General features: G+C 40.3%; 1 protein-coding gene across 1 annotated transcript in view; it reads right to left on the bottom strand.

The window, feature by feature from the left end:
• Positions 1-10,197, bottom strand: part of PTGFR (prostaglandin F receptor) — a 56,188-nt gene extending 45,991 nt beyond the window's left edge. Inside the window, exons 1-2 of the mRNA XM_036890287.2 lie at positions 10,023-10,197; positions 7,687-8,556 (exon numbers count right to left, since the gene is read on the bottom strand). Of these exons, the coding sequence (XP_036746182.1) occupies positions 7,687-8,484 (798 nt within the window). The 5' untranslated portion in view covers positions 8,485-8,556; positions 10,023-10,197. The remainder of the gene's footprint in view (positions 1-7,686; positions 8,557-10,022) is intronic.
• Between the last annotated feature and the right edge of the window lie 1,916 nt (positions 10,198-12,113).

Here is a 12,113-nt window from a genome sequence, read left to right as displayed (position 1 = left end):
AATCTGAAACTTAAATGGAAATGTCCAAGGAAGTTTCCTGAAGCTCTGAGCTCTCTCGGTTCCTTTCCACTACACCCGAACCTTAACAGAGGAGAAAATGCAAAACATGTGAACTAAACACAGATGATTACTTCTAATTGAGGTGGTGGGTATCAGTAACAGCCATAGGATTTTTCAGGAATATCTGGAATTTGCTGAGCATTTACTGTGTGCCAATCACTGTTGTGAGATAGTAGAGAAGTCAAATCATTTTTTTCTAATAGTACTTTTAAGTAAGTATTATTATTATAATCAGTTCACAGCTGTGTAAAATTGGCTTAGCTTAACTCCAGTTCACAGCTAAGAAGTAGTGCGGCTGGGACAGTGTCCCCTGCTTGCACTTGTAACTACAGTATTCTACAGAGAAGGCATGATTTGACACAGTACATAAGAAGCCAAAATAAATCCTTTTCCATAATCCACCTGTCTGTCTCCTTCACACCACACCACAGCCACACTCCATTTTGGCATTCACAGTCTGACTTTTTCTTCTGGGGATTCAACAGCTTAGGAAGAGTGAGAAAAATCATCTCTCTGTCTATTTAAGCCACAATTGCATTCACTCCTCTGGGTATTACCATCCTTACACCCAGGACAGAGGACAGAGAGAATGACAAGTTTACCCAAGCTTTGAAAGGTAATATTGGTAAATATCAAAAGACAAATATGTCCTCTTGGATGAGGTCCTCTCTGAAGACAGATAAATGGCATTGTCTTACCAGGTAAAAGTCAGTGTAACTATAAATGCCTTCCAAAGCAAATATAACTGGAATGCATCTTAGATATCTCCTCTAAGTACTGGACTAGGCAAATAAAGCTAACACTGGCAACCCAGATTTGGGGCACACCTACATCTTGAATTGTTCTTCAAAGGTTTGGAGGCTTACTAAAAACTCCAAGACACATTACACCATAAGATTTTTATATCCATGAGGGTATAAATTTAATCCAAATGTTTCCAATTCTTGTACACTTGAATCACTCAAGTAATGTTTTATAAGTGCCATCTCAATGTCTATGATATTTTTGGGCATTTTATAAATCTTTCTTCTAAAACACATTTAGTCTTGTTTCGCCCAGAGTAAATGAACTTAAAACACCAAAGTATTCCAGACCACCATGCACATCTAAGCAACAGATTTTCGGGTAAATTCTCAACTTTGCAGTGTCTTTTTTTCATTCATTGACTTTTGCTGAGGCAATTTTACACCAGATACTTCTATAGAGGGAGATGATACACTCAAATTAGCTCAATTTCAATGGCCTACACACAGTACAATGTATTTATCAACTCACACTGTAAACTGAATGTGTGCTATATTTTATATTTAGATCATGTATGAACAAATGGACTTCTGGAACGTTGATCTAAGCCCAACTCTGCAGGAAACAGACTTTCAGACAGAGATTTCTGGGGAGGGCAAGGAGAGAGAGAAGCAGAGCTACAGTGCAGTAGAGGAAAGGCCTCGGCAAGCTCTGAAGCATGGCTCACTCTTCAGAAGTGTCCCGAAGGAGGAAAGGGAATAAGGGCTTTGTAGCCTCACGTCCACCTGTCACTGTGCACAGAATGACCAAAAAGGGGAGGCACAACGATGGGCAAGGCAGCTCCCTTTGCTGACAGAAATTTCACCAAGAGCAAAACGCCCTCAAAAAGGCAACTGGCTGGGGCACCACGGTGTCCACATAGACCTATTGGAGTTTTCTGAGAATTAATCCTCGGTGAATATAAAACCTATCCAATCTTTCACTTTGATGAACCATACAAATTAAGCTGTGTATCCACTTAGTTAACTGGTAAAGATTTGAGGTAAACAAGCCCATTTTATAGAAAAATTTCAACATGTACCACAGAGATTTCACTTATGATAGTAAGTGACCAATAACTGTAGGCCTTTACACAAATAAATTTTTCTTCTCTTGTCTCCTGACATGGCCTCTTAAAGAAAAAACACCAATAAAATATAAATACATTTTGGGGAAAATAATGTGTCCCTGTAGAGAGAAAGGCAGTTAACAATGGGGCAAAACTTTGAACAAGTTATATCACCTAATTTTTTCCTTTGCTTTTAATATTTCCCCTTCAGTACTTGGTTCCTTAGTTCATACATTCAACAAACATTGGTTTACAGCCTACTGCTTGTAGAAACTAAAACACAAACCAGTCATGTAGAACCTATCCAATCAAGGGCCACCAAGAGTAACAGAGGAAACTGCCATGTAAACAAATCATTGTAATATCATCAGAATTAAATAATAATACCACTCCTAGTTCATCCATGAAATTCCTCTGGATGCTGACAAAATTTGTAAACTCTAGCACCAGATTCAAACTGTAGAATATGTAGGATTCTTCAGGACTGAATTTATAAATAATACTCATGGGGAACCTTTAAACACACTTTCTCCCTTTCAGGCCAGTCCAAATCCCAAATCAAATGATTAGAAGTACCCACAAGGCTGACTAACTGAGCCTTGACCCCATCAGTAGAGTGGGTCCAATGTGGAAATGAGTGCCATCACCCACTAAGCACTCTTTTACATGAGATTTATTAAGCAAATATTTGTTGACCCCAACTATGTGCCAGCTATTGCTCTAGGAGCTGAGGATATAGCAAAAAACAAGGTCTCTTCCTTCAAGAGCTGACGTGCTCAAGGCAGAAACCAAATCACTGACTTCATGCCACTGACTCTATGCCCACCCAAAAGCAAACACATCCTAAATTCCCATAATGTAAACTACATTAACATGTCTCTAAAATACACTTTTTCTGCCAGATATGAATTTTGAGTTGCAAGTGCCTGAGTTTTGTAGAAACAGAACCCAAGTTTCATCAGTTCTTTATCCAGACATCATTGCTGCTTCCGTATTCCAAACAAGAGAGCACTCCCACTTCACAAAGGACACCAGCTAAAACAATTTATGACAATATTGCCTCTAAAATCAGCAGCAATCTAAGAATAACACAAAGACCAACTTCCCAAGATCTGACATAAGACTATATGAGTCCATTTTTTTTTAATTTTATGAGACCCACTAGAAGCTCTTGTATTTGGTACAATTAGATCCAATTGTCAGTTGGATAATTAATGTTTTTAATTTGGGAAATAATTTACACATGTACACATTATGTATGTATATGTGTATACATTTTCCACATTTTCTTTTCACTCAAAATATGTAAATGTACATCCATTCACCATCTTTTTGGTGTAGGAACAATTGCACAAGACACACACAGATTTCCATTAAACAGCTCTTAAACATGATCATGAGAGCCAGCCTTTCAAAGAAAACAATTTTCACTAATAGCCAAAATGTTCTATGACTTGCTTTGCTCCTTCATCTGCCATGAGCCCTCTAAGGCCAGGCCTGGTCATTATGATGCCAATACCTTTAGTAATTCAAAGTTCAGTTACCTACCCAATTCTCTGATTTATATCTGACAAATATCTTAATGACCAAATGTTTAACTATATTGACTAGAAATACTAGCATAAGAATAGTAACCTTAGAAAAATCAAATTCAAATGTTATGTATACAAGAGAACACCTTTCTTGGGTAAACTCACCTACATACGAAATCATTTTGCTCTTCATGCACTTTATACTTTTTTCCCCAATTCAAAATGATTCTCTCTCCTTGGAGAAGGTAAACAAATGTACAGCTTTCTAGTAAAAGATCGTTGAAGTTTAATAGTGTCGTAAGACTACAGTTGCTAATTTAGCAAATAGATTAAAAATTACCTTTTGGTTTCCATATTGGCTTAATTAACTCTTACCTACAAAACTCAGAATCCACCTTCTGGTCAATCATTTGTAATCTCTTGATATTCATACTACTTAAGTTACATTCAGCTAGTCAACAAGTATTTATTGCTCTGCCAAATTGGCAAAAAAAGCAAAGCAATAATAATAATAATAAGTTCCTTTTGGGGTTACATTGTCTAGAAATGGAACAGGAAAAAGAATCATTCATTACCTGTATAAAAACAAAAGCACAGAATATTAAGAATATGTTACTTAAAAGTGCTGGTAAATATCCTTTTTCCCCTCACCATAGAAACATCAAAAGAATGCCTTCAAGATTTATTTATTAAGTTAAAGTGATTAAGATGCACACAACTTTATAATTATTGACTCCCTAAGATTTTTGTATTAACTTGTTGCTAAGTTAATTGAATTGTAGGCTAATAAGTGCCTATTGTAGTTTCCTGCATCTTTCAGTTGGAGTCATAATTAAATGAATTTATATGAGTTAACTGTGTTTAAAACTATAAAATTCAGATAATACAAAATTTTTAAAGTTAAATTATCTTTTAAACTAGTATTATGACTGTACTACATTTCTAAATCTCATTTCCTAAAAACACACACACATTTCCCCCTTTGAAAAATAACCCATTAAAAAAAAAAAACAACCACGGGGGATTTTTAGGGCAATGAAACCTTTCTGTAGGATACTGTAATGGTGGACACATCAATATACATTGTCAAAACCCACACAATGTACAATATTAAGAGAGAACCCTAATGTAAGCTACAGACTTCAGCTGCTAACAACCTAGCAGTACTGGCTTATCAGCTATAATAAATGTACCAAACCAATGTAAGATGTTAATAATAAGGATGACTGAGGAGTGGCGGGAGACAGGCAGGGGTAGAGTGAACTCTGTGCTTTTCACTCATTCTTCTGTAAACCTAAAACTACTCAAGAAAAATAAAGTCTACTAAAAAGAAAGAGGAAGAAATAATTCAAACACGATCATCTTCCCTTTATATTGGCTAAACTCAATCATCAAATTAACAAAGCACCCCTATTGTTATCTGCTACTAACTTGTATAGTTTCAGAAATTATGCCACCATCAATAGGTTTTGATGCAATAAACCCTGTCAAGCACAAACACCAACATCCGTATTTCTCATTCCCTCTTTTAGTGTATGCACCTTTACCTCTGTTCCTGTTTGAAGCTTGAAAATGACAGTGAACACAGGTCAAAGAATGTATACATTTGTTCATTCAAATTACAAATCCAACAATTCATAATTATCAATCATAGAGAGATCAGACATATGGTGTAAAGTAGAGCACTGACCTGGAAGCCATTATCATTATAGTGGGAATATACAGCTATGGGAATCAGAAGCTTGGTTTTAGAGGTATTTTTAAAACTAAGAAGCTTTTAAAACAGAGGGTAAAGAATGATGGCTCAACCATTAACATCAATACAGTTTCTCCTAGGCATTAGGGGGAAATATTGCAACTGAGATATTAGTGTTGGGTGTTATTTTGGCATCATCAAGCCTGTGTTTTTCACTAGGGTTCCATTGAGAGCTGTCTGATGGCCTCAACCTAATGCCCAAGCCACTTGTGCCCAGACCACAAAAGTTATAAATACTTTCGCGAGAACTTGCCATGAAGAGCTAAGACTCCACAAGAGAAACCAGGGTTGCAAAGAATGCTCGGAACAAAGTATTAGTCCATCAACCTATCTGTGGTATTCTTATTGCACCTCTAACACAGAAACAATTTGTACACTAAGAAGCATTTTAGAAGTATTGACACATTGGTGTCATAAGTGTATCAGTAATTCATCCTTCAATAGAACATAGACCTCAGAAAATGTTTCACAAAAATAAAATTATGTTTCCACTAAGAAATCTGTTCAAAATGGGAATTAAATTGTAATATCTATTGTAACAAGGAAAGAAACCAAAGATTCAGGGAGAAAAATCACAAATTCAAACTATCCATGGCAAGAGTGAAATTTTACTACCTTCCAGTCTTACAGTCTTTCACCTATCACTCTTATTTCTCAAACACCAGAACTAAGCAGATTTTTAAAACATGGCTCATAACAAACAAAAACCAAAGCACCTCAATTGTCCAGATTATCTGTTTCTCACTGAGTTTGCTGTTTCATTGTCTTCAGGTATTCCCCTGAACTATGACCTGATTTAAAATTTTTCTTTAAATATTTTCAGCTACCTCTTCTCTTACTTTCTTTGTATTCCCTTTCTAATCGCCAAATTAATTTCAACTCTACTCATATTCAACTTTAATTTTGAAAAGGTACTCTACTTCAAAGTTGAAGAAAAAAAGAAGCACTGTTCTAAAGAAATTCCCTTTCTCGAGTGGCATAAATTAAACTCTTAAAAAATGAACATGGAAGTGATTCCAAGTATTGGCAGAACTCTTCTTCACTCTTCAGGTTCAAAAAACTGTACTCTGAGCACAGATCAGATCCCTGCTTGGGTTCACTTAAGGCTTCCCAAACTGACAATAAGCAGGCCTCAAAACGTTGACTTGCCACTGACAGACTCAGCCTAGCCTCCCCTAGGTTGGGTCCCTAGGACTGATTCAGGAGCATCATGAAAAAAATATTTAAATGATGCAACAATTCAAGAAGCAAAATTCAAATTATGAGGAAATAATATGAATGGAAATAAAGAGATATTCAAAAAGTAGAAATGCTTTTGTAGGATCCATCTGCAGCAGCAGCTCTCACAGATTTTCTGTGCCTCAGGGTGAGTAGGATTGTTTGTTAGAACCCCACTGGCAACCATTCCCAGAAAATGGGCCTGCTGGAGGCCCAGGAAAACATTAGTAACAAGCACCTTCTTACTACCATGCAAGGTATGACCACGACCTTTGTGTTACATTTACCTTTGTCTGATCCCTTAACCTCACCTCTACCTCTGTATCACCTGGATTACTATCTTTGGATACTAGCCTGCTTTCCCATTGATACAGAAAAATAAATGAAAACAATCTTTGCTGCCATCAGTAGCTATGTACAGAAGGATTTTTTTTTCCCTTTCATGGCATGTTGTCACTCTTCCCACCATAAAGTAAAATGCTGAAGGGTGTTAAGGTCATACTTTCTCATCATAAGTACTTTTTTCTCCTACCTTGAAGTAATATAAATCATTTGTGTTTGTTCCTGATTCCTTAACCTTAGTCTTCACTTGCAAATAAAAACATCAAGCTGTCAAATATAGTTGCTGGTCATTACAATTTTTTTTAAAAGGAATGAAATGATAAGGGAAGACCCTGGCTCTCCTGCTAACCATACCTCTCCTGCACTACTGGCATTGTTATGAACTAGTGATTGCTACACCTGAAGAACTCAGCTATCTCAACTTATCACCACTCTTTTGCAAGCTGAGACCTGGACATTGTGTGTGTAGAATAACCTGGTAGCCAATATGCCTCTTCTATATGTTAACAGTCTATATGACTTTCTATCAAGACTTCCTGGAGTCCATGCCAATATTGTACTACAGTTGGCCATTTTTTTCCCCACATTTTAGAAACTAGTCATATTCAGTAGATTAAAACTATGTTACTTCTGTCAAAACTACTTTATACTGCATTGCAAGTAGGTAACACTACAGTTAGAATTATTTAGCAAGACTATCTTTGAACTCAAGGCTTGTGGGGAAAAAACCCTATGTGTCCTGAATAGCTTAATTCTAAGACAGAGCTGAGTACTGAAATAAATTCTGAGTAGAAATAAACTCCAGCATTTAAAAGATTGAATAGTGGTGCCCATCAAGGCTAACAAGTTTGAGAAAGCCAACAAACCTTGTATTGACCATGGGAAAATGGCAGAAAGCAGAAATTGTCAAAATGTTAGGCTCTTACCAGAAATGGACTCCAGCAAATGCAGGAGACACACATTATAGCCAGGAGTTGGATGACCATTTCGAAATGATGAGACCTGCCTTGTCTGTGCTGCTGACTTTTAAATTTAACTCTTAAAAGTGTAATTCCTGTGATGGCATTGCACAAGAGTGAAACACCAAGGGCTAAGAGCCCCAGAAAAGAAAAAAGTAAAAGAAAAAACCTATCTTCCCAGTCTTTGATGTGTTCTGTTTTGTAGAAACACCAGGTCCTCGACGCTTGGATTTTATAGTCTCGATGCCCAAGGATAGGCAACAAAGCTATGAAAACAGCAAACAAGCACACGCTACTCAACATCATTTTCACATGTTTGGATGTAATTTTCGTAGAATGAAATATTGGTTTGGTGACTCCAATACATCGTTCAATGGCCATCACACTGCCTAGAAAAAGTGGGCACAGACCAGAGAATACCATGCAGATACCAAAAATACTGCAAAGGATGTTTGATTGGTCAAAGCGGATCCAGTCTTTATCAGAAGCATATACAAAGACTGCTATAGCTCCATTGATGAGGTGGCCAAAGAAGTCTGTGATTACCAGGGCACTAGCCAAAAGCAGAAACGATGCCTTGGACTTCTGTCTAAATCTCTGATATGCCTTCATGAGTATAGCAATGGCAAGGCTGTTTGATAAGATTCCCACTGTCATGAAGATGATTGAAAAAAATACTGAAAGCCGGTTTTCCGTCTGGCAAGTTGTATTTGAAAGGATCCCAGCTGCAGGAGACACTGGCTGTTTGGAATTGTTCACAGACATTGTTGTGGAGATAAAAGACGGCCACTCAAGTCATTTCCCTCTCAAAACAGTGCAGGTTTGCAGTCCCGACATCTGTAGCATAAAGACAGAGGAAGTATGAGCACTGGATAACTGCTCATCTGACATTTAAGACGGAAGCGCCCAGCACCCTGTGGTGGGAATCAGATTTATCTGGCCTATCATAAGCAAGGTTGCATCATACAGAAGGCAACACACAAGTGCCTGTGGTTCCACATTTCATTTTCCAGATAAAGAAGCTGCCAAAATCGAGACCTCGTGGCAAACCTCTGTGACCCCTCTGCAAATGGGCACCTCCTTGCTCTCCTCCTCCTGACACTTCACTGAGACCTTAAAACTTTTAAGATTTACAAAATCACTAACAAGATTAGACTTAAGCCCAATAAAGTTTTTAAAGCATGTCTATTTAAATAACTAGATCAACTTGCAGAGTTTCTTTTTTTCTCTGATGGGCTTTGTCCCCAAATTCCATATTATTCCTTAGGTGAACTACCTGTTTGTCAAGCAAACAAAACAACGTCCTCCAAACTTTTGGTGGAAGAGTGGCCCAACAAGCTCACCGGCGTTAAATAGGGCTTCTCTGAATTCGTTCTAAAATTTGATTTAGATCAAATAATAGCAAACCACGCCCATCAGGTGATCCGTGGAAGGCAGAGTGCTGAGTTTCTAACAAGATTTTCTGATCCAGCTACCCTACCACCTGTGCAGAAATCCTGGCTCCTGGTGGGAAAGGAGGCAGATCGGGCTGACTGTGAGCACATCTGCCTGGATGCAGCTGATGAAGTTACAGCTTCAGGGTAGCAACATCCAATACAAAGCATTTATTTGTCGCTCTTTCCCTAGTGACTTGAGGCCTGAGTCACAGACCCTCCAGATGACCACAGCCACCCGCCCCGAGCTAATTCGACTGGCGTTTCCCGAGCAGCTTTCCGGGAGGCTGGGAATTCCAGAGCCAGCCTTTCGTGGGGCCGGGAGAGCGGGGCCGCCCGGGCTGCCCCGAGGGCGGCCGCCTCCTCCACGTCTTACTCACAGCTCAACTTTCACCGTTACTAACCCGCCGCCCCCTTGCCTCTGCTTACAACATCCTTCCCAAACCTCCTAACTTGCTGAAACTTTCTGCGATTGCTCAAACGCCAGAGGGCCGACTTCCCTCCCACCCACGGGGGCGCCAAAGACTGCGCTGGCCGCGGTGCGGGACTGGAAGTGTCGAGGGCAGGGAACCACAGGGCGAGAAGGGGATCTCTTCCCTTTGCCCATTTCCATGCTCTGAGACCCTTCCTACCCGGCCCCCATGAGCGCAGCCCAGAACGGGACGGGTCAGCTCGACGACCCAATTTTCTGCGGGTCTCCCCAGCCTAGGGCATCTGGTCCAGACTTGCTGCCAAGCGCAGGCTCGGATGCCCTCCGGTGCGGCCCGCTGCAGCTGCCGCCGGGCGTCCAGGGGTGGGAGGCTAAACAGCAGTCGGGCTGCGCTTCCGAAGGCCGACGCGTGAGAACCCAGCCGCGGGAGGGGTGATTACCTCGGCGTCCCCGGCGGCAGACGGCGCTCCCGGCGGAGCAGAGGAGCGCGCCGCTCCGAGGGCCATCGCGCGCCGGCTCCGCTCCTCCGCCCGCAGGGCCCCCGCGCAGCGCCGCACCGCGCTCGCCTCTGGTCCGGGCTCGGCCGCGGCTCGGGCTCCGGCTCGGTCTCGCCGCGCGTCGCTCCGCGCTCCGGCCGCTCGGAGCCCGCCCGGTGCGCTCGGCCGGTCAGATCCCTCGGCACCTAGCCGCCTCGCAGCCTGGGCGGGATGGAGGGCGCGGGTCACCTCCGCCCCTTCCTCTCCTCTCCGCCCCCTTTTCCATGAGCCCAGAGCCCGACCGACCCGGAGAGACGCGCGCCCCGCGCTCGCTCGGACGCTGCACCGCCCCTCCCTCACCTCAGCATCTGAGCGGCCCTTTGAGCGGCCCGACCACTTAGCAGAAAGTTTTGTTTTAAACTCCCTTTCCAGCCAAAGGCGCCATCGCTAATGCTGCAGAAATAGGAAAGCCTACAAAGCAGCTGTCTTGGCGGTGTGCCGACCGTCAGACTTGAGTCTGCCGACTGAATTCGTCGCAAACCCAGCTTGGAAAGGATAAAGAAACCAGGGATAAAGAAAAGGATGGTGTAGTTGAAGAAGAGCTTCGAGGCCGAAATCCGTAGTAAATTCAAAACAGGTATTCACAGCACGTGTTGTAAACGAACCTGTAGTCACTGCCTCAAAGTTTACTGTCACTTACAAGACTGGACTGTTTCTAGATTTCTAAGAAATGTGAGCAGGAAAGGAATGAGAAGTATTTGAAGGACACCCGCAGATAAAGAGTTAGTAATATTAATCATCTTTAAAAGCCCAACGGTGACAGAATATCTAGTGATATGTTTATCCAAAGAGATGTGAATCTAACAAATTTGTGGAGATCATTTTATGATCAAGAAATATCCACTACTTCATTAGGAATTAATGTGAGCGATTTTAATACTGTAACTGCTTTTTGCTAATATCATTTTGCTCCATAGCTATTAACTGTATCTCATTTTACTAGCTAAACACTTATGCGAATCCATTATTGACCTTTGCTCTTTTTGTTTTAGTAAAATGTTGCCACAACCCATGTGAAAAACCAGTGCTACAGGAAATAAACCCTCTTTTCTCAATTCTAAATCAGAAAGGGCCTCTAAATACCTGGAAGTTGAAAAGGATCATAAAATGCTACAGTGAGATAAAATAAATCAGCCATTAACTATAAGATTGCACAATTTTCCCCTATGCTAGATACTAAGCTTTTTTTGTTTTGTTTTAATGACTTAACTTGTAAAATAAACTTTCTCAGGTATGATCAAGGGAATTGAACAATTTGGTTAATCAAATATTCTGGTTAGTGGAGAAATATATCTAGATGGCCCATGTCCAAAGAACAACTATGTAATAAACCACACTGAAAATGTGAATGACGTAGAACACTATTCTTTTCTTTAATGATTAATAGCATTTAATCACATTACATTGCAACTATCCGTTTACTTATATCTCTCCCACTTAACTGAGTTTCTGCAAGGGTCTTGTTCATCTCTCCATCCTCACTTAGGACTATTCCTGGTTGCTTATCAAATATTGTTTGAATTCGTCCATATTACAATCAGCATTTCCAGTGTCAACAGTTCAAGATCTTGAAAATCCACGCCTTTCACTGGAGCACCAGCCATTCTATCTACTGGGTAAAAAAAAAAAGAAAAATAATCTCATTAATGCAATACCAAATCATAACATTCATTATGTAATATGTTCAAAACAATGTTCATTTATTTCTCAAAAGGTATATCTTTTTTCTAAATGATCTATTTTGGATGTAATTCTTAGAGTTCCTTTTTCAGAATCCACCTAATTCAAAACATATTTCACCTGAGTATCAATAGAGGACTCAAAAGCACCTCCATCTCTTCTCCTCATGATAGAAAGATTATGTCACTATGAGTAGAGCAGGCTACTAATTTGTATGGAAGACTGAACAACTAACTATTCTTCAAAGAAAAAATAATATGCATGTGTGTGTCTGTGTGTCTGTAACTGTGTCAGACTTTATGGGACCCATATCTG

This window comes from Manis pentadactyla, chromosome 4 (assembly GCF_030020395.1).
Source record: "Manis pentadactyla isolate mManPen7 chromosome 4, mManPen7.hap1, whole genome shotgun sequence".
Classification (NCBI taxonomy): Eukaryota; Metazoa; Chordata; class Mammalia; order Pholidota; family Manidae; genus Manis; species Manis pentadactyla.
The sequence above is the reverse complement of the archived record's forward strand: the minus strand, read 5'-3'. Positions and strand labels throughout refer to the sequence as shown.